General features: G+C 38.4%; 2 protein-coding genes across 12 annotated transcripts in view; one reads left to right on the top strand and one right to left on the bottom strand.

Moving 5' to 3' along the window:
- The window catches only part of SWT1 (SWT1 RNA endoribonuclease homolog), a 102,717-nt gene extending 96,411 nt beyond the window's left edge, over positions 1 to 6,306 (bottom strand). For 3 of the 9 annotated variants that reach the window (XR_006891430.1, XM_046680705.1, XM_046680704.1), the window contains exon 1: positions 3,385 to 5,901. The gene's annotated coding sequence lies outside the window, so the exon portion shown is untranslated. The other 6 variants (XM_046680698.1, XM_046680700.1, XM_046680699.1 and 3 more) reach the window with 6 other exon arrangements.
- TRMT1L (tRNA methyltransferase 1 like) overlaps positions 6,260 to 27,269 on the top strand; it is a 38,054-nt gene continuing 17,044 nt past the window's right edge. The window contains exons 1-7 of one of the 3 annotated variants that reach the window (XM_046680708.1): positions 6,260 to 6,392; positions 11,821 to 11,931; positions 13,205 to 13,318; positions 20,073 to 20,137; positions 21,594 to 21,723; positions 23,155 to 23,278; positions 23,755 to 23,834. In XM_046680708.1, coding sequence (XP_046536664.1) covers positions 20,081 to 20,137; positions 21,594 to 21,723; positions 23,155 to 23,278; positions 23,755 to 23,834 — 391 coding nt within the window. In that variant the 5' untranslated portion in view covers positions 6,260 to 6,392; positions 11,821 to 11,931; positions 13,205 to 13,318; positions 20,073 to 20,080. The other 2 variants (XM_046680706.1, XM_046680707.1) reach the window with 2 other exon arrangements.

Genomic DNA, 27,269 nt, shown 5'->3' with positions numbered 1-27,269 from the left:
TGACTGTTCCATGCTTCACAGGCATTTTTATGCCACTGTTGAACAAAGGCAGTGGTTTGAATTGTTTGATGCAGTGCCACCCCAGCAATGGCGGCAGTGGATGCTATTGCTATAAGGCCTAATATAGCAGCAATCAATAATCCTATGAATCTTTTTGATCTTTTTAAGATTTTCCGAATTAGTTGAAGTAAGGCGTGGGTATCAGGAGATCCTTCCCACGGCCTATTTTGATTTACTGGAAGCCAAACGCCCAAACGTTGCCTCAATAGCATATATGAGTGAGAATCATTGTATAAGGAGCTATTGAGATAAGCGTATAATTTGCAATCCTTACAATCCACGGTTTTAGCTGTTTTATTAATAGATACCGTAACTACGGCCAATACATATGGATCTCCGACACAGGCTTTGATGTAAAAAGTCCAACTGGCAGACATGTTGAAAGATAATTTTGTGTTCTCATAGTTTCCATCCCAAATTCTGAATCGCCTTAGACTGAAGGCTAGTTTCCATAAGTCAATCTGTGGTCTACCCTTACTAAATTGAGGTTGTGGAGGACAAAATCCTTCCCCGTGCCATAAAATGGGATATTCACTATGTGTTGTAATAGTAGTGTGATTATACCCTGAAATTTGCCACCTTAACTTTTTATAGGGACTGCAGGCGGAGTCTGTATGGGAGCAATTTGAGACTGCATACCCCCTGTGGAACCAGTCACACACTGTTCCATAGGAACCATTAATCAAAATTGCCTCCTCCGTCCCGCGACAAACATCCCAATGTATTCGATCAATTTTATCCACCCATAATCTTCGGCTAGCACATAATGGACGATTTGGAGCTGTAAGATTGTTTTGGGGGGCAACGGAATAGTGACAACTGTAGCCTGGTAACATATGTAATTGTGCTTGGCTATGATTTCTATTGAGTATGTAAGAAGATAGCCAAGCCTGGGTAGTGAAATTTAAACAGCCTACTCCCCTTCCCATACAAACAGGCCAAGGGTCAAAACCAAAATTAGTTATGTCATATGGAGTAGCTTCTTCCTTTCCAAATATAGGTAGATGGACATCCTCGGGCCCCAAGACCCGGGATGAATCATTAACATATACAGGGACAGAATTTTATCCCCAGTTTAATTTTATAATCTCCAAGTTTATTGGAAACCTGTAGTCCAGAGTGTCAGAGTCCTTTCCATGAATTTCTCAGAAGATGAAACATATTTGCAAAAACATTAAAGTAAAACAGCAACTCTCTGCAAATAACAAAACATTCAAAAATGGTAACTGACAAAGACATTTGACCATGTTTGTGATATATAACATTTTGAGATAATAACCAGAATTATGGCTGACAATCAGATCAGATAATTTTTAAAATCCTTATATCAATAACACTCATTTACATAATACCATTTAAGAAAGTTTATCATTATTTATTTGACAATGCTTCTCATGTAATTTAACATACAAAATAAGCCTTATTAGTTTAGCATTTTTCTTATAGAAAGAGAGCAAATTTCTCTGAGAAGTCCCAGGGGCCCTCTGAAAATCCCCAGAGAAACCTTCCCTCCTCTTCCAAGTCAAAAGAAAGCTTTTATTCAGGACTTGAATATTTGTGTGTGTGGGGAAGCTTGTCAAAAATATTAAAAGCTTTAAAACATTTGTTCAGATAGGAAACAAAGTTTACTGCGAAACCATGTTCAGGTATCTATTCAAAGTGACAACAGAAATAGTCAAGGGGAAACAGTTAAAATAGTCAAAAAAAAGCCTCTTTATAATCTTTTTATTAAGAGCAGATTAAAAGTTTAGGAAAATTATCTTTTAAGAAAGAGGAAACCAAGTTTTAATTTTGTACCAGTTTACTTTTGACATATAAATTTATTTACTTAATTGGATTTATTTTAATCTTAGCCAACTTGACCATACATAAAACTCTTTAGGGCTTTATTTTTACAAAGCTTTGGTTATTTTGTTTACATTTAGAATTTGTCCCAGCACTTTAGGACAAATTTATCTTTTTCAACTCAAGAAACAAAAATATTTCCATTCTTGATATTTCTTTTTTATTGAAAACATATATTTTATTTTCCTTGTATACAGACCTTTTAGAAATATATGTTTTCTCATAGAAAATTCCTCAGCATACATAAAACATGTTTATCAATAAATCTAAGCACTTCTTAGTCTCTCTGATATAAGAAACTAAAAGCCGACAAATATATGCTTAGTAGTTAACCTTTAATATTTTATCTTACATAGAAATGACCTAGATACCCAAGAAACTGTTATTATTTAACTTAACTTAGTAAAGCTATAAATTTTAAGTTTCCAAAAAGATTTTGGAAGCTGTTTTCTTAAGTATGCAGACTACAAAACATAATTATTGTACTTAAAACTCTTATCCAGTTTTAACAATTTCTTTTAAAAACTTCATGTGACATTACAGCAGTTAACTATCATCCTCAGTTGTTTTAAGTACATATATCATAATATAATTACTATACATATAATTATTGTCAAAAAGTTTTTCCAAAAACTTTTATTTTTTTTACATTTATTTAGTTTACCTGTTCTTAATAATTATATTTAGATCTACAAAAATTCCACGAGACATTAAACAAAATTAGCTATTATACTGAGTTATTAGTTTTGCAGATAAATTTTGCAACAGAGATGACATGAGCTCATTTGACCAGTAAACCCAGGCTGTACATGTGCATCATAGCCAATGCTGATAACTTTGAGGACATGTTTATTTTAAATGAAACCAGCAAACTTAAACAGGCTTTCATTCATCAAAGATCACTTTACATCATGTTAAATAACTTTGTCTCTTAGAAGTTTTTGCATATTCATTAAAGACTGCATTCCATTATGGGAGATTTTGAATCCTCTTCTGAAACAGGTTTTCAGAATGGCAATTACAACTCTAAATTATCTCAAAAGTTTACTTATTTTTACTTGTTCGATTTTAGATCAGGAATTTTGGGGGAGTTGAAGCTCAGCTCAGCTTGCTGGGAAGCTCAGCAAGAGAGTAGACAAAAGCAGCAGATTTGGGTTCGGCCACTGGCATGTTTAATTATTTAATGATTTTCTCTTAAAGAGGCAGTAAAGTATTTCTAATTTTATTTAGAAGCCTCAAAAGATTAAAACAGGCTCCACGTTGTTGCAGCTGGCTTTTCCAGTTGCATACATCAGTTTGGGTGAACTGAAATTGGCCCGTTTAAGTATATCAATTTTTACAAAACTTTATCTTACTAGCTCTTATACTTTTAATTAGAACTTACATTTAGAATTCCATTAACAAGTTTTGGTATTACAATATTGTTCTGTACTTTCAAAATTACCCATTTACTCTGTTAAAATCCCTGGAAACACTTACCCCAACGGGAGATCTTCAGAGGCCTCTATCCACACTGCTTCCGGGTCCCACACCGCTGAAGTTCCACTTTTGCTCTTGGCGGTGTTTCCTTCGTGCCCCACATTGGGTGCCACTTGCTGCCGAGACCGGCTAGGCAGTGAGCCGAAGGAGTGGATGGAATTAATAGACAGAACACAATCTATATATTCAATGGACAGGGGACCATCAGCCTCAACGACTGAGGTGAGGTCCCTCTGATCACCATGTATTTATTTGTGGGTAAAGAATCACAAGCATGTACAATACCAGGAACTCATGCCTGCAGGGACACTCAAGCCAAAGCCCAAAGGTCCTATCCTTCGTCCCTCCGAAGCACACCAGCCCTATCCCAGTTCATTCCCTTGGGGAGTATCTTAAGAACAATCAGCAAGGTATGCCGGCGGCATTCCGTTGCTGCAAGGGCCTGGCGTTCCCAAGCCCCTTGCCTTCATGCTCGATAACATACTCCCCTCCAGCCTTGGATTCCAAAGCACAAACAATCTGGTATAATAATTATGAGAGTCAGCAGATTACATGTCCCCCCAGCCACCCATTTGGAATTTATTTTTCCTAGGCTTAAAGCCTAGCAAGAATGTTGCTATGATCTCCTGTAGCATATGTTAGTGTGAAATTCATATTGATTTTATGAAAACCAAAATATAAACTAAATGCAAGGAGACTTCCTGTGCTGGCCAGGCTCCAGAATTGCTCCCAGTGATGTCAGCTGCCTGGCAATTACACTCTTACGTAATCCCCTCTCACAATAAACAGGGCTGACCTGTGTAACCAATAGGATACTGCTATCTGGTGTATGTGGCGAGGTACCATAAGACACTGTGGCTTCTGCCTTTCTCTGTCTTGAACTGTTCACTCTAGAGAAAGACAGCCACCATGTCACCGGACATTCAAGTAGGCCATGGAGAGGCCCCCAGGGAAGAACTGAGGCCTCTTGCCAAGAAAGAATCGTCAGGCACATGAGTAAGTCACCTTTGAAACCGACCCTGCAGCCCTAATCAGGCCTTCACATGGCAGCATCCCTGGCAGGTATCTTCTCTGCAACCTCATGAGAGAATCGGAGCTAGATACCCAGAAAGCTGTTTCTGAATTCCTGACCCACAGAAACTCTGGGTAATAAACGTTAATTGTTGTTTTAATTAATTAGTTTAATAACTGTTTTAATTCAGTTTTAGGATAACTTGCAATAGATGAGTAATACACTCACTTAAGAGTCTTCAAAATTTGAAGATTCCTTCTTTAGACCCTTCAAGAGCAGGAGTCATGCTTAGAAATTCTTACTAAAACTCCCATAGATTGCATACACTAAAATCTAACTCTTTTCATCTTCTAGTTTCCAGCTGGTATTAAATGATGAGATTGACATACTGAATCAAGCTTTCAATTAACCGTCTAGTCTTTTGGAAAAAAAAGAAAAATCAATGATTCTTCAGTAAATATAGCCACCACTCATTTCTATAAATTATGTTATCCTTTTTTTTTTTTTTTTTTTTTTGCTGAGGAAGATTTGCCCTAAGCTAACATCTGCTGTCAATCTTTTTTTTTTTTTCCTTTTTGTATGTGAGCCACCACCACAGCATGGCCACTGACATGATGTAGGTCCATACCCAGGAACAGAACCAGGCCACCAAAGCGGGAAGCATGGGAACTTAGCCACTATATACCACTGGGGCTGGCCCTCCCATTTTTAACTGACTCTTAACCACTGAGGCAGCCACAGATTCAGGAATGCTAGTAAAAGCTGGGGGTGGGGGCACTAAGAAGGCTTTAGAACTATAACTCACAAGAGCTTCCAGGTTCTATAAACTATGTTTATTTTAAAGTGGGGAGGAGGGGAAAAAACCCTCCAGACATACTTCCTAACTTCTGAGGAGCGCGTGGAGGACTAAATTCCTGCTAGAGTTTCAAAGCGCCCAAGAATCACACCCGCTCTCCCGTGGGTTCTCAAACAAGTGCGACATAAACAGACCAATGAGATAAGCATTAAGTATCAGCTTTATTAATTGGGAAAAGCGAACTGGAAGTGTGAGTTTTGCACCCTGAGACTAAAAGGGGCTTCCCTCTCCTTCCCTGCTCCCTATAAGCTGCAGACCAGTCCCAGGCAGAGCAGCCAGAAAACTCAAGTTTCCCTCTGTCTGCCCCAGTGGGCTAGAACTGGCGAGGCTTGAGCTCGAGCAGGCCCAGGGAGCAAGGCAAGGGAAACACAGCGGCGAGGGGACATGGGCGTCCGCCTAGGGCATCCGAATCGCATCAACCAAGCGCTCCGAAGCTCAACACACTCAGAGCTCTGGTTACTAAAAGCCTAAAGACAAGCCTAGGGCGCGCGCGCGCACACACACACACAATAATAATCATCCCTATCCACAGGACGCTTACGACCACAGCGCAGCGCTGATCCTGGGAATACGTAGCTTAAAGCAAAAATAAAAACAAAGGAAAAAAGAACGTTCAGGTCACGATGTGGATGAGGGTGGGAAATAAAGGGCACACCTCAACTCCTGGTCAACAGACTGGCAGGCAAGCTGATGGGTGGCTCCCGAACCGCCGTGGCCCACGGGCCCCCTGACGCCGGGCGAGGGAGGGCCACGGAGGCAGGGCCGGGCCAGAAACACACCCTTCACGGAGCTGGCTTACTCCGGATCCGCCCACACAGTCGCCCCGCCCACGCCCGAGGAGCTCCCGGAAAGCTCCGGCCGGCCGCCGGCTGGGGACCGGAGTGAGGTGGGGAGCCTGCCTGGCAAAACGTCAACGAACCCCGAGTCCCTTACCTTACTGCGCCGGCGGCGGTGGCGACTCCGGAGGCCCAGGCCTAGGGAAAGGGACTCTCCCGACCCCGACGCCCGCTGGGAAATGTAGTTCTCTGCACGGATCCGGCTGCCCACTCCAACGTTCGGGAGCGTTTGTTAAGCTTTGCGTTTACTTCCTCCAAGGACTTGGAACGCTGGCGGCACTCCAGGCGGCGCGGTGCACGCTGGGTATTGTAGTCTTGTTTCTGTTCGGAGGTTGACGGCTAGAACAGAGTCGCACCGCGGAAATGGAAGTCTTTTACCTCATTGGACGCCGTCCCCGATACGCTTCTGCGCAGGCTGTGGTGGCGTCGTAACGCCTGGGGGAAAGGGAAGCGGCCGGGACCGCGAACCGCTGCCTCTGGCTTTTCGTTTTTTTGCTGACAGGATTTGGTCCCTGGTTCTTCATCTTTTGTCTGTTGCACGCATCCCGCCCTCCCCATTTGCTTTCCTACTCCTTGGATCCAGCCCTCTGGGCATTCACGCCAGTTCTCTCACCCCGCCGTGAGCCCCTCCTGGTCCCCGGGCGGGCCTGGCACGGAGGCGGTAACTATGGAGAATATGGCGGAGGAGGAGCTGCTACCCCAGGAGAAGGAGGAGGTGGAGGTGGCCCAGGTCCAGGTCCCGACCCCGGCCCCGGACTCGGCTCGGATCCCAGCTCCGGCCCCGGATTCGGCTCCGGCCTCAGCCCCGGCCCCGGCCCCGGACTCGGCTCCGACTCCGGCCTCGGCTCCAGCCCCAGCCCCTGCCCTGGCCCAGGCTCCGGCCCTGTCCCCGTCCCTAGCCTCTGCCCCTGACGAGGCTGAAAGCAGTAAGTGCAGGAGGCCCAGATCTTTCTGCCGCAGAAGCGAGCAAGTGCGCCTTGCTGGGGAGTAGGGGAGGCCCTTCACTGGGACGGTTTTTATGGGGAGAGGCAGGTCGAAGGAAACGGGGGGAGGAAGGAGGGACCCGGGTAGCGGGTAAAACGGGCACAGAATGGGAGAGGGCCTCTCCCCAAACCTGGAGGACATCTCGGTGAAGGATCTGTGCTGCAGGAGGAAGGAGATAATGAGGTCTAGGGCTGCTTCGTTAAAGGGGGTCTTTTTCTCGTACAAAGAGAAAGTTAGGCCTAATTTGGTAGTTTCCCTTTCAGTCCCGTCTGCCACGGTTCACGAAGCCCTTTAAAATGCGACATAGTTCACTGTGGTAGATCTTAGCTGCCAAGGTTTAGAAACTGTTGCTGTTAACTAGCTTTTACGGCTCGACATACACAGAGAGGGGTTTTTCTCATGATTTCATTTTCTTTAGCAACTTGCTTCCAAAAAGGATTTGAGGCCGATGGGCAGTTTAAGAAAGAGTCGACTAAATTTATGGATGTCTTCCCTCAGCCATAAGTACCAATTGAGTTTTGTACTGCATTCCATCAGAAGTCAACTGAAAATTAATAGCCCATATTATTGTGCTTCTGAATGTGCTTGCATGTTTTCTAAGTGGTGATCTATTGGACCGTAAAACAATTTAAAAGATCGATGAGTAACACTTTCTTAAGAATCTTCTGAACAGTTTAAGATGTAAGATCTAAGAAATTTTTTTTTAAATGATTTTATGGTCCATAAATTGACCCTTATGCTCTTTCTGACTTATAACAATATATCTTAATTCACGGTCTTTCCTACTTCTAGGCCAGTGTGAGTTTAATGTTTATAAAACATTTGAATAGTTATAGACTAATAGAATTATTCTGGAATTTTAAAACAACATAGAAATTGTCGTAGTAGCTATAAAAGTAGGGCTGATCACAGAAAAGATGGAGTCAGCTTGCCTCAGGTAGGCCCCTCCTCATCCTGTAAGATCAGAGCTGGCAGGTGCAAAATAAGGCCAGTTGTTTCTTCCCCCACATCTACAGTGGGGGATAAGGAGGTATGCTCTCCTGAGGAGGTTCCTAGTCACCCCTGGAGGGCATGTTAATACTAATCAGAAGTGGTTCAGCAGCTTTAGAGAAGACATGCTTTCTTCACCTCCCCACCATCAAAAATATGTTAAACATAGTTTGGGAAGATTTATTCATATACTCCAAAATTTACAAGGATCTAATTTGAAGAATGTGCACTGTTTGAGAAACCTGAAAATGCGTTACTGGGACAAATATATAATGGTTGAGGAATCTGAAATGCATTAGAAATATATACTAATCACATTTAAAAAATTATTTTTAGGTGGTCTGGTTAGTCCTTTGAAATCAGTCTTAACTAGGCAAGAGGAAGATGGCATATCTGAAATAGAATTGAAAATTGAGGAAAAAGTAACAGAAGAAGTGAAAGAACCTCCTAGCATCTTGTACTCATCTGATTTGACAAGAGGTTTGCCTGTTGACTTCTGAATTATTAGTGTGTTACAGAAAGGTTGAGTGATTAAGTACAGATTGTGTGGTATCTACTATCTTGAACCAGAAAGTGATTTCAGAGATGTATATAGGCATATCATGAATCTTTAGATAGATCTTTTTTCTTTTTCTTTTCTTTTTTTTTTTTTTTTTGCTGAGGAAGATTCACCCTGAGCAAACATCCTTGCCAATCTTCCTCTATTTTTTGGTATGCGGGCCACCAGTGCAGCATGGTCGCTAGCAGAGCTGTGTAGGTTTGCACCCAGGAACTGAACCGGGGCCGCTGAAGTGGAGTGCACTGAGCTTAACCCCTCGACCACCGGGGTTGGCCCTAGACAGAGCTTTGAGAGTTTTCTTCTATAGTGGGCCACAGGATTTTCAGGTTTTCTCTTAACTTACCAGGCCCCTTTCTCTTGCTTTGTACTACTTAGTAGTTAGAATGATTTCAATAAGCACACCTTTATTTGGTACTATACATCTTGTTTCACGTACATAGATGCTTGAACTGTGGCAGCCAAAAGCCTTTATGATTACAAATTAAATAGCTTGGTTTGTACACATGGATTCATTGCCTGAATCTTACTGTCTGACCTAGCAATTTAAAATTTTTAGTCAAATGGGGAAAAATTTTGCCTGTTTATAGAAACTATATCTCATTATAAATCATTTGAACAATACCTAGTATAAGAAGTTAACCATAACGTTTGTTGCTCTTTGGTTCATTTAAAAAAGGTAAAAATTTGTCTTTTAATAAATTTGAGCAGGAATATCTGATAGTGCTGAACTGAGTTCCAAAATCATTGACTCAGTGTGCTACTGCATCCAAAAAGACTAACGATTTTTAAAAATTATTTAACAAACCTTCGTGCCTGCTGTGTGCAAGTTCCTGCACTAGGCATTTAGCCATTACAGAGATGAATAAGGCGTAGCCCCTGCCTTAGTGCTTATTTGTGGGGGACGCAAGTTACACAGAAGATAAACAAAGGAACTGGGAGTGAAGCTTGGAGAGGAATAGGCAGGCAGGTAGCAGTGTCAAGAATAGAATTTAAAAGGCTTAAGTTTCCAAATTATATAACCTAATTGTATAATGAATTTGAGAGAGCCCTATGGTTTATCCCATCATCTGTCTCACTGGGGATCTTTTCCTATCAGTTATTCTTATAGATTCAGGCTCCCACTTTGTAAATGTTCCTTTCCTTTGGGGTATATGTATTCAGGTCTCTCTGTTCTTAAAAAGAAAGAAAAAGCAAGTTACAATCCCATCATCTCCTTTTGTGTGTCTGTGTGTGAGAGAGAGGGGAAGATTGGCCCTGAGCTAACATCTGTTGCCAATCTTCCTCTTTTTGCTTGAGGAAAGTTGTCACTGAGCTAACATCTGTGCCAGTCTTCCTCTATTTTATGTGGGATGCAACACAGCATGGCTTGACGAGTGGTGCTAGGTCCACACCTGGGATCCAAACTTGTGAACCCCAGGCTGCCAAAGTGGAGTTCGTGAACTTAACCACTAGGCTGTTAGGACGGCACCCCCAATCCATCTCCTTTTTTATACTGCCAGACTTCTTGAAAAAAATAATCTACGCTGATTTTCTGTAATTGGTTTCTCCTTCCAATTCCATTTGTACTCCCAAACTGAACCTTCTTTCTTAAAGATCACCCGAGACCTGCTGAATACTAAATCTTGTAGTCTTCTTCATCTCTACAGCTATCTGTGATACTTAGTGTTGAGCATTTCTTTTATCGTCTCTTCTCTCTTGGCTTCTGCATTATCTTGATTCTCCTTACCTTTATTTTTGAATCTTCCTTCCTGATTCTTTTTCTCAATGTCTCTTACAGATACCTACATCGCTCCATACCTCACTTCCAAATTTTGTCCATTTATATTAATCAGTAGTAGTGGGTTCAGCAGCATTGGGGAACGCATTCCCCCACACCCCTAATCAAGAATATATTGACTCTATTTTGGAAAGATTTACTCATATATTCCAAAATTTTACAAGTGTCTAATTTGAAGAATGTGTAGTGTTTGAGAAACCTGAAAATGCATTACTGGGACTGGGTTTTGACTTATTTCTTCTCTTTTTCACAAGATTTTTTCGTTAGGCTTTCTTATTGATGCTCAGTTTCATCTAATGTGTATTTGTGATTTATATCTAAGCAGAATTCCTCATGAGGTCCAAAAACAGGTCAGCTGCCTACTGAACTTTAGTACATGAATACCAGTATACATCAAACATTATGTCAAAAAACAAATTCCCTTTTCTCCTTTCTGCCAAGAGTATTTTTCTCTTCCTTCATTGGTTCATGGTACCATTATTCTCAACCATATAAACTCAAAATCTTAGAGTCATTTTTGATTTTACTCTTCACCCTTCTAACATGCTAAGTTCTTTGCTTCTTTTTTACCTTCTATTGTCCTATACCTTTTTATTACTAATTTCTCATCTCAATTGTTGATCCCTGGTACTATAGCCAGAGATACCCTTCTGAACCACATTCAAATAATATCATTCACTTCCTCAGAAACCTGCAAAGACTTAACCACTGTCTGAAAAATAAAGTCCAAACTACCTTGCATAGAATTTATGCTTTCCATGCTCTGTACATATTTTTATACCAACTCCATCGCTGAAACGTACTACATTCCAGCCAGGTGTGGGATAGAAGTGGTTGCTATTTTTTTACGCCACATGACTTTGTTCATGAGGTTATTTCAGTTTATAAGGCTAGTCATCAAATGTCTACATGTTGAATTCTATTCACACCGTAAGTCTCAGTCAAAGCCGCTTCTTCAGTGAAGACATTGTCAAGGCTCTTGTCGGAATTACTTACTTTTTCCTCTGTGTGTCTGCATCATATTACATTTACCCTTGGTGTTCGTTTCGTCATGCCTTGTTTTCGTAGTTAACATATTAATCTCTCCTACCTGATTGAAAGATCTTTGAAGACAGGAAACATGTTATGTTTCTTACTTTAGTGTTTTGTACAGAGTAGAAACATTTGTAGAATTATATCGAATAATTATATACGATTTTAAAGCTGTGAAGTTACCCAATTGAGTTTTTCCCCAACTCTGCATTCTGAAGCACACACTTGTCATTTTATAAACTGAGTTGCAGCGGTCTTCCCCCTCTAGGTACTAGGGCACTATGCTACAGGAAATAAAAGTTTTAAATTTTATGACGTGATCTGATAAAAGTGGAACTAGAATACAGATTGCTAAAGCATGATCTTCTAACTCTCACAATTTCCTTTCAGAGAGACATATCTCAATTCAAAGGCAATTTGCGGATCTAGAGAAGCTAGCTTTTGTGACTGAAGGGGATTTTGATTCTGCCACTTCATTGAACTCAGATAATCTTGATACAGGTATCTCCATGTTTTGAGTCTTTTTTCCTTAATTTCTAGTGGTTTGTCATCTTTTAACTCATAAAAAGTTTGCTAAGAATAGACTTATTTCCATTAAACTAGAGCAATAGTAAAATAAATTTTTCTAGTTCAGGAAATTGATAGCCTTCTATATGCAAAGGTGGTGTGAGAAGAAGTTATTTCACAACTCCTGAAGGAAATTACAATCTCACGGATATATAAGGGCTGTGTATTCTATAAGTTAGTAATTGCATTTGGCTATGAGTAACAAATCCCAAAAAACAATGCTTTAAATAATATGGGGTCTTATATTCTCTCATGTAAAAGAAGTCCCAAGGCAGGCAGTTTAAGGCTGGTACAAGAGTTCCACAATGTTGTCAGTGCCCCAAGCCCTTCTCTGCTTTGCCATCTTTAGTGTTTGGATTCTATCCTCAGGATCACCTCATGGTTTTTTGAAGTAAGCAGACTATACAAAAAAATAAATTGTGCCTACACTTGCAGTGTGCTATATGTGAAAGATATCTGTTGGATTAAAAATTATTGAGAGAGTTACTGATTATTTCTATATATTTGTATTGCTTTAAACCTAAAATTGAGATATTATTTTGTACACTATGAAAGTTTTTATTTGAGATACATTTCTAATTAAATAAAACTTCTATTTGGATGATCCATAATCTTTTTGAGAATATGTTAATGAGGAAGGAAGAACTTCCCAATTCAGTAATAGGAGACAGTGGTTCTAATCATGACCCCAGTCTCAGAATAGCAGTTATATTGGATTTCATCTACTTCTGCTTCCTTCTTTCATTTTTCTAACTCCACCTGTTAACTGTTTTGTTGCTGTCAGAATAGGAGAATAGCAGAACGGGTACTTATGTTCTCTGCCCAGCTCCTGCCTCTCTAGGACTGTGGCGGCTGCTAGCCTTTCCCCAGTACAAAATACAGAGTGATGCTCTCCCTGGCAGGCATTTTGGCTGGAGGGGTGTCATGTAGTTTATCTTCCTCATCATCTCTGTTCACGGTTGCAACAAGGACGTCAGCAAGCCACAGAGAGGAGACTTTTAGGAAAAAGAACAATCACTGACCATGTGCTAAAACAGTTACTGTTAACTGCCTCCTGAGACAGTGATGACTCCTCCCTAATGTTAAGAAAGGGATTATCCTAAGTATGTGATGCTGGTAGGGGCCCTGTTACTTCTTTTGTAGCTGAATCCAGGCATTAATAGGTAGTATATTCTGTGCTTTATTGATTCTTCTTTTCTTTTTTCAGGAAACAAACAGGCTTGTCCACTGTGCCCTAAGGAAAAATTCAGAGCTTGTAATAACCATAAGCTTCGTCGTCACCTTCAAAATTTACACTGGAAAGTCTCAGTTGAATTTGAAGGTTAGTACCTTTGTGCTTGCTAAAAAGTGACATAAATGCAATTCAAGATTTGATAGCAGTTTGGGAATTTTACTGTAACATAATCAAATATTTTCAGTTTAAAATTAGGAGCAATTTAATGCCCCCCTTTTAATGTGTTTAATAAGCCACCATATAGCATTCTAGGCAATGATATGTATGACATAAGTAGTTTAGTTCAGCAAACATTTATTAAACATCTCTTCTGTACTGGATACTCTGCTTGGACCTGGGGGTCCATAGTTCTTAGTGAAAATGTTTTAATAAGTTATACTTTTCCTTTTGTATTAGAACAACTACCATTTTACACGTTTTTGAAGGTATAATATGTGGTGATACGAGAAAATAAAATAATTGGTATGAATATTGGAAAAGAGAAGATAAAAGATAACATCTATTTTTCTGTTGATGGCTTGAAAAAGCTACTAGAGTGAATAAGAGTATTCAGAATGGTGGTGGGATATAACATAAATATTCAAAATTATAGCCTTTCTCTACTCTAGATAAATGGAAATTAGAAAAAAATATACCAATTATAATAGCAACAAAAATGACACAATTTGGGGGAGTAAATTTAATAAGAGGACTCATGTAAAGAAATTAATAAAGTTGAAGGACCAAAAACTGAGATCTTATCAAGTTAAAAGACTTCCTAGAGATAGTGAATTATTTTAGATTCTGAGATAGTGAATTATGTGAAATATTATAGCATTTTTGGAAAGAGATCTGGCAACATCTTTTAAAATTTAAAATACACATACATACCATCCATCAGGCAATTCCTCTCCTGAGAATAAAGGAATCAATAGATAAGGTAGATTTATAAGGATATTCATTGCAGTATGTACTTAGTGACAAAAACTTGAAACTAAAATAAAAGAGGGATGGTTGAATAAATTATGGTACATAAATACCACAAAATATTATGCAGCTATTGAAAAGAGTACGTTAGATCTATACCAGCTTACTGGGAAGAATTTCCATGGTAAACTACTGATGAAAATAGCAATATATAGGGAAGACTGTAATATTCCATTTGGATAAAACAAAAAGAACTCCCCCAAAATAAACCCTAAATATCAATTTTAAACATAGGTATACTTATATTTGCATATGATTATTTGAGCATAGATGTTGTTAAATGTGGGAATCTGGAGTTTCAACCAAACTGGATGAAATAGCCAGTGTGAAATACCCAGAAAAGAAGCCAGAACTATTTTCTTAGTGGTACTGGTAAAAGGTCATCACTAGTTACTTAGAGGAAAGAGAATTAGAGACTAATTCAGAAGCCATCTTGTCTTTTATGTTTAATTACAGTCATGCACCGCATAACGAAGTTTCAGTCAACAGTGGACTGCATATACAACGGTGGTCCATAAGATTATAATGGAGCTGAAAAATTCCTATCGCATAGTGACGTCGTAGATGTCTTAGCCATCATGACGTCATAGCGAGACACATTACTTATGTGTTTGTGGTGATGCTGCTGTAAACAACCTACTGTGCTGCCAGTCATATAATAGTATAGCACATACAATTATTTATAGTACTTAATACTTGATAATGATAATAAACTACCATGTTGCTGATTTATGCGTTTACTATATTGTACTCTTGTTGTTATTTTAGTGTACTCTTTCTACTTATAAAAAATGTTCACTGTAAAACAGTATTCTGTGTTACACCAGCAGCAGCCTCGTACATCTTGTGTTTACCACATCTCTTGATTACATTATTTTGTCTTGTGCTTGATTTAACCTCGTGTTGTTTTGTTCATCATGGCTTCCAAGCATACAAAATCCACTGCTAATGTTGCCAGTAAGAGGCCACTTCAAGTGATTGGCCTGGAAACAAAATTAAAAGCAATTAAGGACTACAGAGGTGGAAAATCTATGATGGTTATTGCTTGCTAGTCAGGCATGTCCCCTTCCACCATAACTACCATCTTGAAGAACAAAGTGACAAAAGCTGTTAAAGGATCTGCTTCATTGAAGGCAACAAGACTAACAAAAATTCAAGAAGATCCTCTATCAGACATGGAGACACTTCTAATGCGCTGGATTGAAGATCAGACACAGAAGCATAGCCCTCTCAGCACCATGACTGTCACAATCCAAAACAAAAAGTTTGTTTGCAATGTTGGGGGAAAAAAAGGCTGGATCCGACTACAATGTCAAATTTACTTCTAGCTCTGGGTGGTTTAAATGATTCAAGAATTGCTATTCATTACATAATATGAAAGTGAGAGGTGAGTCAAAGTGTTAATGCGAAGGCAGCTGGAGAATTTTTTGAAACTCTAGATAAGCTGATTGTGGAGGAAAATTACTTGCCACAGGGAATGTTCAATATACATGAAACTTCCCTGTTCTGGAAACGAATGCCTGAAAGGACTTTTATCCATAAGGCCGCCAAGTCAGTGCCAGATTTCAAGGTTTTTAAGGACAGGATAATGGTCTTGCTTCAGCACAATGTTGTGAGCTACAAATTGAAACCCTTTGTGATCTGGCACAGTGAGAACTCAGGGCCTTCAAGCATAGCAAAAGCACACACTGCCAGGGTCCTACAGGAGCAATAAGAAGTCATGGAGGACCCAGCTCCTCTTCCAAGATGCCCTCCTGAATTGCTATGTCAGAGAAATGGAGAAGTGCTGTTTGGAGAATAATATACCTTTCAAGATTGTGTTCATTGCTGATAATGCTCCCAGAAATCCTCCTTTTATTGGTGATCTTCATCCCAATATCACAGTGGTGGCTCCCTCCAAACAGCACCTCTTTGATCCACCTCTTGGATCCAGGAGTTATAGCAGCTTTTAAGGCCTGCTACCTGAGGAGGACCTTTGCCCAAGCTATTGCTGCAACTGAGGAAGACACTGATGCCATTCTGGAAGGATTACAACATCTATGACTGCGTCAAGAACTTTGCTTTGTCTTGGGGTGATGTCACCAAGGAATGTGTGAATGGCATCTGGAAGAAGACACTCAAGATGTTTGTGAATGGGGCCGGCCAGTGGCACAGTGGTTAAGTGCGCACGTTCTGCTTTGGTGGCCCGAGGTTCGCCAGTTTGGATCCCAGGTGGGGACATGGCACCGCTTGGCAAAAGCCATGCTGTGGCAGGCATTCCACATATAAAAAAAAGTAGAGGAAGATGGGCACGGATGTTAGCTCAAGGCCAGTCTTCCTCAGCAAAAAGAGGAGAATTGGCAGCAGTTAGCTCAGGGCTAATCCTCCTCAAAAATAAATAAATAAATAATAATAAAAAAAATTTTTTTAAAGATGTTTGTGAATGACTTCAAAGGATTTACCAAGGATGAGGACGTTGCAAAAACCAGCAAAGCTGTGGTTGAGACAGCAAACAACTTCAACATGGGTGTGGATGAGGATGACATTGAGGAGCTCCTAGAGGTGCTTTCTAAGGAATTGGCCAATGAGTTGTTGGAACTGGAACAGGAACGCACAGTTGAAGAAGAGGCATGAGAAAAGGAAGCTGCAGGAGAAGAAAAAGAAGAACCTCCCAAGAAAATTCACAGTGAAGGGTTTAGCAGAAGCTTTTACAGACCTTAACAAGCTCCTTAAAATTTTGGAAATATGGACCCCAAAATTGGAAGGTTTTCATTAATAGAGAGGAAGGTTTGTGGTGCACTGTCTGCTTACAGGCAAATCTATGATGAAAAAAAGAAACAAACCACCATGGACATATTTCTGAAAAGAGTGACACCTTTTCAAGAAGAGCCTCAGGCAGGTCCTTCAGGAGGTGTTCCAGAAGAAGGCATTGTTAGTATAGGAGATGACAGCTCCATGTGTGTTATTGGCCCTGACGACCTTCCAGTGGGACAACATGTGGAGGTGGAAGACAGTGATATTGATGATCCTGACTTTGTGTAGGCCTAAGCTAACGTGTATTTCTGTCTTAGTTTTTAACAAAGTTTTAAAAAAAACTTTTTACATAGAAAAAAGCTTATAGAATAAGGATGTAAAGAAAGAAAATATTTTTGTACAACTGTAAAATGTGTGTTTTAAGCTAAGTGTTATTACAAAAGAGCCAAAAAGTAAAAAAAATTAAAAGTTTATATAGTGAAAAAGTTACAGTAAGCTAAAGTTAATTTATTATTGGAAAAAAGAAAAAATTTGTTTATTGTAGCCTAAGTGTGCAGTGTTGATAAAGTCTCCAGTAGTGGGCAGTAATGTCCCAGGCCTTCACATTCACTCCCCACTAATTCACTGACTCCCCCACAGCAGCTTCCTGTCCTGCAAGCTCCATTCATGGTAAGCGCCCTATACAGGTGTACCATTTTTTATATTTTACCCTGTATTTTTGCTGTACTTTTTCTATATTTAGATATGTATAGATACACAAATATGTACCATTGTGTTACAGTCGCCTACAGTATTCAGTGCAGTAATGTACTTTACAGGTTTGTAGCCTAGGAGCAATAGGCTATACCATATAGCTTAAGTGTGTAGGAGGCTAGACCATCTAGGTTTGTGTAAGTTCATCTGTGATGTTTGCACAGCGATGAAATCACCTGACAACGCATTTCTCAGAACATATCCGCATCGTTAAGCAACACGTGACTGTATATATAAGAATGTGTAGTAAATCAAGTTGACTTCCTATCAAAAAAGAACGGTCTCATTTTAATTATAAAGGTCTCTTTCATATTTTTTATGTAAGCCATCATTTAATCTTTAGGTTTGGTGTCCCTCCTCCAAGTTATTCTTTTCTTTTAAATGGCTTGTGATATTTCTTTACTTTCTTATCAGTGTGGGCTCTTGGGTTCTTTCGCGTGGTGGTGATCTGGTAGATGGTGAAATATGATAGTTTTTGTCTTAGTGAGTAGGCCTCAAAGAAGCTGGCAAATATGTTCAAGATAGAAGTAACAAGATCTTCTGAAGGAATAGATGTGAGGAAAAGAAAGCCAAGAATGCTTGCGTTTGTGACTTGGACAACTGTAAAAGTGTCGTTGTCCTTTACTGAGCTGGAAAAGACTGAGTTAGGACCAGGTATAGGGAAGAAGGCCAGGATGTTAGATTTAGGCATGCAAAGGTTGATGCAACTAGTGGAGATGTCAAGTAGCTTGTTTGCCTTATGATTCTGGAGTTTTGGGGAAAAATTTGGGCTAGAGATACACATCGGGGAGTTGAATATAGAAAGTATTCAAAGCCATGAGACTGAATGGGATAACCATGGGAGAACATATAGATGGAAAAAAAGAAATAGTTCAATGGCTGAGTCCTGGGGCACTTCAACATATACAAGTAAGAGAAATGATTGGAGTGCCGTGTGAGAAAAAAGGAGTTAGAGATAACTTATAGGTTTTGAGTTAGGAGCAAGTGGAAGGCATTATCATTCATTAAAAAAGTGAAAGAGATGGGGGCTGGCCCCGTGGCCGAGCGGTTAAGTTCGCGCGCTCCGCTGCAGGCGGCCCAGTGTTTCGTTGGTTCGAATCCTGGGCGCGGACATGACACTGCTCATCAAACCACGCTGAGGCAGCGTCCCACATGCCACAACTAGATGGACACATAACGAAGAATATACAACTATGTACCGGGGGCTTTGGGGAGAAAAAGGAAAAAATAAAATCTTAAAAAAAAAAAAAAAGTGAAAGAGAGGGGCCGGCCCGGTGGTGCAGCAGTTAAGTGCACACGTTCTGCTTCGGCAGGCCGGGGTTCGCAGGTTCAGATCCTGGGTGCGGATGTGGCACTGCTGTCAAGCCATGCTGTGGTAGGCATCCTACATATAAAGTAGAGGAAGATGGGCATGGATGTTAGCTCAGGGCCAGTCTTCCTCAGCAAAAAGAGGAGGATTGGCAGCAGATGTTAGCTCAGGGCTAATCTTCTTCAAAAAAAAAAAAAGTGAAAGAGGAAATGATAAATTTAGTTCTTAACAGGCAGGTTTTGAAATGCTGAGCTGATAACCAGTCATACATCCTCAACAGGCAATTGGGAAATAGAGATCTGGCTCTCAGGAATGAGTTAGTAACTAGAGCTATAATTTGGGATTTCTTCCCCCAAGGGAAATCATTGCAATCATGAAAGAACATTTTACCAAGGAAATGAGAAAAAGTCATGTAGCAGATCAAGGCTATGGAAAACCTACATTTTAGATTGTGAAAGGGAGTAGGATCTGTAAAGATTAAGAAGAATGGAAAGAAAACTAAGATAATACCATATCATAAATGAAGAAGAGGCTGTGTAAGGGCAAATGTAGCATAAGGCAAAGAAGATGGAGCCTAAGAAAAAGTCAAGATGGAAGAGAATAGATGATAAAACTGAGTACCAAAGTAACTAAATAGTTGATCCAAGATAACACAGATAGTCTTGGCAGAACCAGAATTTGAACCTGGATCTTCCGTATTTGTGGGGTTTTTTCCCTCCCCAAAGCCCCAGTATATAGTCATAAGTCATTCTAGTTCTGTGTGGGATGCCACCACAGCATGGCTTGATGAGCGGTGTGTAGGTCCGCACCCAGGATCTGAACTGGCGAACCCCAGGCCACCGAAGCAGAGCTTGTGAACTTAACCACTCAGCCATGGGGCCAGTCTCTGTATTTGTTTTTATACTTGATCATATATAATAAGTGTATAAACCTAAGGCAATCTCATTCAAATAAATTATGACATTCCAAATATAAGAATAATCCCAATTATTTTTATGAAATAAAATTTGCTAATAATTTTTAATGATAATTAAATATTTAATGAACAGTGACATGACAGCCAGCCATTCTTCATTCTAGGTTACAGGATGTGCATCTGTCACTTACCTTGTCGACCAGTGAAACCAAATGTTACTGGAGAACAGGTAATCACGTTAGATATTTTATTTTTAAATTTAACCTTCTCTGAAGAAACTGCAATTTTTACTTGCTTTAAAACTAAAATGTGCATATTCAGTTATGGAGTATACTTTAAGATTTTGTTTACAAGTGCTTTCAGATTATCATGGTAGGAAAAATATGAAATGTATGAAAAAAGTTGCTGTATTGAACTTTTCATGGTATGGTTTTTAATTTCAGTCTGATATATTGCTCTCTTGTGTTCAAAAGGAAAATTAAACCCTTTACTAATTTTGGAATGGAGAATCTAAATGGAAAATAATTTTTTTCCTTTAAAATGAATTTTGATCATGGAATAGTTGTATAATTTTTATATAATATTTTAGTGACACTATCCTGGATGCATGTTAGCTAAATGAGTCCTCATTATTCATTTTTCTTTTGTGTCACTAAAAAGAGTAAAATTCTAGAGGAAAAAACCCAAACATTTCTTAAGCAGCCATCAGGACGATGCTTGGCCCATCAACCCTATCCAAGGTATTTTGAATATGATAACCAGAGTACCATAAGGAATACTGTGCGATGTTCTTGGCTATTCTCTACTCGCTATATGATCCCAAGTAGATAGGAGGAGAAGCACTAAGAGTAAAAGGCATCAAAAGCAGGAAAGAGCCATTGGAGAAGTCTTTTTGTTCTTGGCTAAATGAGAAGTTATAAAGTGAGAATTTTTTACTTGGAAAAATAGGCTTTTCATTATGCCTCTGACATTTAGTGGTGTGCTGGAACTAGCTCAAATTTCCAGAAATCTTGAAAGCTGTTTGTTAAATGTGGCCATCATTAAAAATCAAATTATATAAACTTAAAAGTGAATAAAGGAGAGACTAAATCCAGATATGTTAAAAACAAAGGTAATAGATACACAAAACTCACTACTTCCTAATTATTTCACTACATTTTACTATTATCTGTGCTCTTAATGGTTATTTATATATACTATATCAGCATGGTGGCAGTGCTCTCTGATATGATAATGCACATTCTTCCCAAATTCACATTCAGTGATGTCACATTGGTAGCTTAAAATTGGCCATGGTAGAGTGTTCATACCACAGATAGCTGCAAACACTACAAATCAGGGCTTTATTTTCCTGGAGAGCCAGTTGTTAAACATCTACCAGCACACTGCTGCTGATATTATACCATCTGTAAGTGCTGCTTATAGAAAACGGGGTACAGTTATTTGCTGATCAGAATGGAAAAAACTAAGAAATTAAACTTGTGGCCTATTGTAAAGTAAGATTAAAACATATATGTAAATATAGGTAAGGAAGGAAACATCCTTTCAAAGTCACATGGCAAAATTGATACTATCTTCTATACAAGACACACTAACATACTTAAATTTAGAACCTTAAATAAACTTTTTATTTCATTGCCTTAGTAACCTATTTGTGTATTTAAATTAAATACTCTGTTTGATAGATATCCAGTAAAATGGGCGCCCATTATCATTGTATCATTTGTTCAGCAACAATCACCAGAAGGACTGATATGCTAGGACATGTTAGGCGCCATGTGAATAAAGGAGAGACTAAATCCAGGTATATTGCTGGTAAGTTGAGCAATCTCATTAACATGTTAATAAGTAAACCCTTACACAGTGATCTAAGTGTTCTTTTCAGACATCAGGCAGATAAAATATAGTGACTTAACCCAACCATTTAGCTAATTACTAATCCATTACTTCAGGTTTCATTTTCTTCCTGTGAGGTTCCCAACATTCAACTCTTCTTAGTTTAACAGATATTTTCATAAGTGCGTAGAAGAAAGCAGTTGATGCTCAAGTAAATACAGGCATCTTAATGAAAGATTATAGGATTATATCACTAATGATGGCACCTGCACCATAATCGTGCTACACTTAGGTTGAAAAACACTGGAAAAAGGAGGTAGAGTGATGTAAAGACTATTTATTATCCTGAGTGATAGCAAGTTATTAATACCTTAATACTGAGGCAGTCCTCAGGAATTAAGAATTAAGCCCGCATGCCCTAAGGCATCCAGTGTATGTGGTGAATTAACTTCTATACATCTAGAATGGTACCTTTCTTTTAAGAATTGAAAAGAACAGTCACCGAAATAATTTTCTACAGTTTATTTTTCTCACAGAATCTGGTTTTTTGAAAGGCTGATCTTGTGAGATATGTGACATTCCACTTTGGTGGGTATAGAAGCATATATGACACAACACTAGGAAGGTTTAGTATTATTTGGCATTATAGAAAGAGAAATATCGTTGCCATTTAGTTAACATTCAGATTGTAATATTATCAAGAAATCCAAACTTAAAGAATCTCAATTATTTTTCTCCACACATATTATATGTGTTTCATTTCCTAAATATTTAAAACACTCACACAAATATATCAGTATTTCATTTGGGTTTATAGCTAAATGATTCTAATGTGTATTAAATGTAGAATCATTTTTTTCTATTACTTCATAGCCATTTGAATGTAATTTGTGATTTAAGATCATAGTTACAAGAAAATGTTCTAAAATCCAGCTTGTTTAGGAAATATAGTGATTCTTAGTCATCCATACTGGCTCATGGAATATAACCATACAGAGATACTAATTTTCTAATGATTGTACCACAATAAAATATATTTAGCAGCCAACTTATATACACACAATATAGTGTTTGATGAGTAATAAAGGTATTTTAGGATTTTGTGCTATCTTAGGTTGATTGTTCTTAACTAAGAGTATCATAATACAGATGTATTGATGGGCTAGGCAGTTAAGATTTTAAATTAATGAACTTTAATTCACCAAATACTTAGCTGAGTGCTACTCTTTTCCAGAGACAGTGCTGAATAGATCCGTTTTGGGTGCTGGTTTTTTTTTTTACATCAACCCAACTGATCACATTAACACAAAATATTATAAAGGAAAATTATTTTTTTAATGTACATTGTTTTAGATATTTAGAATAATTTTGTATTTCACTAGAAATCTGTTTTTTTTCCCCCCATCTTAGCTTCTGCTGCTAAACCACCTAATGAGATTTTGAAAGAGGCAGACACGGATGTACAAGTTTGTCCTAACTATTCTGTACCTCAGAAAACAGATTCCTATTTTAATCCCAAAATGAAACTAAATCGGTAAGATAAGTTGAAAAAAGGGTTATGTGATGTTTCAAATCATTACAAGTGTACCTTCTCTTAATCTTTATGTTCTAATATATTGAAATTTAAAACTGAGTACAGAATGAAAATCATCTGTTTTAGCATATTCTCAGAATGATTGTTTTCTCTCTTTTTTCTGTCAAATCAGTTTCTTTCTCAGTAAAATATGTCTAACTTTCTATCATTAATAAACAGGCTGGTGCTTTTGTGGGCAAGTTTTATTTATAAAATCATTATTCATAGTGAATACTTGTTAATAGAACTCAATTAGATTCATAGTTTAATTTCACAAATTTTTAGTTCTTATACTATTAAGGAATATGTTATTAGGTCTCTTTTCAAAATAGTTTGTACAGTAAATAGGAACCCCAGTTCTTACTATTCTTAAATAATCTACAATGATGAAGCCATAGTACAGTAAAATTATTTCAGATTATTATACTTTCTTGTAGGCAGCTAATATTCTGCACATTGGCTGCTTTGGCTGAGGAACGAAAACCTTTGGAATGTCTAGATGCCTTTGGAGCCACTGGTAAGTAATGAAGCTTTTTTGGAACCCCACTTTGTCTATCAGCTTTGTACAGCGTCTTTTCTTTTTTTTGTTTGTTTATTTAGCCACTTTGAAAACTGAGGATTGATTTATATGAACCTGAACAGATTCTTTTTTTTTTCCAGTTTTACTGAGAAATAATTGACATACATTGTTGTATACGTTTAAAGTACACAGCATGATGGTTTGATTTACATATATTAGGAATTGATTACCACAGTAGGTTCAGCTAACACCATCATCTCTTATAGATAGAATAAGAAGAAAAGAAAAAAGAAAAAAAATTTTCTCCTCGTGATGAGAACTCTTAGGATTTACTCTCTTAACAGCTTTCCCGTATACCATACAGCAGTGCTAGCTATAGTCATCATGTTGTACATTACATCCCTAGTATGTGTCTTATAACTGAAAGTTTGTCTCTTTTGACCACCTTCTTTGTACAGTATCTTTTCTTAGAAAATTTATATGGATATCTTATCTAATAGAATATTTTGACATAAAAACATTAAAGATCCCCAAGGTAAATTTTTTATTGTGAAAAAATTTTAAATATATACAGAAGTAGAGAGTATAATAAATGAATCCCTTTGTATCCATCACTAACTTCAAAAATTATCAACTCATTCTCAGTCTTGCATCTATATCCCCATGTACTTTCCCTCATACCCCCATCCTCCATCCCCATTATTTTTAAACAATCATAGATACATCATTTCATCTGTAAATATTTCAGTTGGATCTCTAAAAGATAAGGGCTTTTTAAAAATAAAGCCATGATACTATTATCACACCCAAAAAAATTAAGAATAATTCTTTAATATCATCAAATGTTTAGATATGCCCAATTATCTCAGAATTTTTTTTAAAAATTCAGTTGAGAATCCAGACAAAGACTATATATTTCAATTGTTTGATATGTCTCTCAGGTCTCTCTTTAATCTATATTCCCTTCCCTTCCATCATTTTGTGTGCATGTGATAATTGTTGACATAACAGGTCATTTTCGCTATAGAGTTTTTGCTGATTGTATTGCCATGGTTATAATATGGCAGTATGATTAGTAAGTTCCTCTCTCTCTTGTATTTTTGTATTGGTACTTAGATCTTCAGGATTGATCACATTCAGATAGGATTTTTTTTGTTTTTTTGCAAAAATACTTGTTTCCTGTAATCAGCAAGCACTTCGTGTTTGATTGTCCCTTTTTTTGTGATGCAGTAAACATTGCCTAGCTACTGTGCACTGGGGTAAGATGAAATTTTAAAGATTTAGAACATTTTTCCCAAAAAGGATTTAACAGTAGAGAAGAGATAATGGAACAAGTAGAAAATTTCTAAAAAGCCACTTGTACCTAATCCAAGTTTTTCTTCTTAAAGGTTTTAGGAGTATATTCTTGGGATGTTTGTACCAAAAGGATGAAACATGACTTAGCTCTCCCTCTTAAGTTCCTCTATTCAGGGAAAAGTAGTGATTAAAAGCATGGACTGTGGAGTCAAACTGCCTGCATTCAAATCCCGGCTTCCTCACCTGCTTGCTGTATGGCCCCAGGAAATTGTGCTTCCATTTCCTCATCTATAGAAAGGGGAGAACACTAGTACCCACCTTACAGTAATGTGAAGATTAAGTAAATTAATACATGTAAAGGCATTAGAACAGTCCCTAGTATATAACAAATGCTATAAAAGTATTAGGTATCATCATTATTGTATTATTACTACTTCTACTACCATCATCATCATCATTAGTAATGTCTCAGTGTAAATATGATAAAAGTGATGATTCTAAGCTGATCATATCCTCTGAGCCAGTCAGATTTTAAATTTGAATCTTTTTTTTTTTAACTCCTTCACCCTCCACCCCCCACATCCACTCGGCACCTGGTACCTAAACAGAGTCCAGTTGTAACTGAACTCAGTGGGTCCATCTCTTGGTGAGTGCAGAGCCAAAAAGCACAACCAAGGCTGAAGTGGGTGAAGAAAAAGTTTCCTTGCTTGCACAAGCCATGGAGAACACCAGTGGTAGCTCCCAAAGCAGTGCCCACAGGCCACCTCCCACTCCCCACTCTCACCCCGACTTAGTGCTGGTGGAGACTTTATACTCCAGAGTGCAGAGGATATGTTACAGCTGTGTAACAGCTGGGCTTAATCAGGGCGCATGTGCAGGCCATTACATAACGAGTTTGATGCAATATGCCATTACATAACAGGTCCGTGGTAACTTTTGGACGCTTAGAGCTGGAGCAATTTGCAGGGGTCCTGCTGCAACCATGTAAGTTTCACTGTAGGATAGCAACATCTGCAAAAATGAGGACACTAATTCCTGAAAAACAGCATATTTAGTTTTCTCCTTGTCTGGAAAACTTTCGACAGACTATGTTTGGTTATGGATCACATTTTCAGTAACCCTTTCCTTGCCTGGTTTCTGATCACACAGCTGCTCAGAAGGCAATGTAATATCCTCTAGAGTCTGATCCCAACCTACTTTTCCAAATTTATTTCCCAGCATTTTTTCCACTCTTTTTTCTTTTTTTTACATTCAATAATATTAAATGTCTATCCTAGACTAGGTACTGTATATGTTTCTTGATAGCAAAGTCATTTTTTTCTTTTTTCTCCAGTTTTATTGAGATGTAATTGACATGAAACATTTCATAAGTTTTAGATGTACAATATAATGATTTGCTTTATATATTTATCACAAAATAATCACCACAAAAAGTTTAGTTAACATCCATCAGATATCTCACAGTTACAGATTTTTTTCCTTGTGATGAAAACATTTAAGATCTACTCTCTTAGCCACCTTCAAATACAGAATATAGTATTGTTAACCATAATAACTATGCTGTCCATCACATCCTCAGAACTTTTTTATCTTATAACTCTAAGTTTGTACCCTCTGACCACCTTCACCCAGTTCTCCTGCCCACTCTACAACCACCCTCCCATCCACCCCCGCTCTGACAGCCACAAATCTGATCTCCATTTCTTTTTTTTTTAAGATTGGCACCTGAGCTAAGAACTGTTGCCAATCTTTTTTTTTTCCTGCTTTTTTTTTTACTCCCAGATCCCCCCAGTATACAGTTGTATATTTTAGTTGTGAGTCCTTCTAGAGTTGTGGCATATGGGACACCACCTCACCGTGGCCTGTTGAGTGGTGCCATGTCCATGCCCAGGATCCAAACCAGCGAAACCCTGGGCCACCGAAGTGGAGCATGCAAACAACCACTCGGCCATGGGGCCAGCCCCTGATCTCCATTTCTATATTTGGTTTTTTTAGGTTCCACATAGAAGTGAATTAAAACTATTGTCTAAGGAAGATCTTTTCAGCCTTTTCTTTTTAATGTACCTTTTTAATTTTATATCAGGCTCATAGCAGTCATTTGCATGTTTCACCATCTAAAATATGGATATTAGAACT

Source organism: Equus quagga, chromosome 13 (genome assembly GCF_021613505.1).
Source record: "Equus quagga isolate Etosha38 chromosome 13, UCLA_HA_Equagga_1.0, whole genome shotgun sequence".
Lineage (NCBI taxonomy): Eukaryota > Metazoa > Chordata > Mammalia > Perissodactyla > Equidae > Equus > Equus quagga.
The sequence above is the reverse complement of the archived record's forward strand: the minus strand, read 5'-3'. Positions and strand labels throughout refer to the sequence as shown.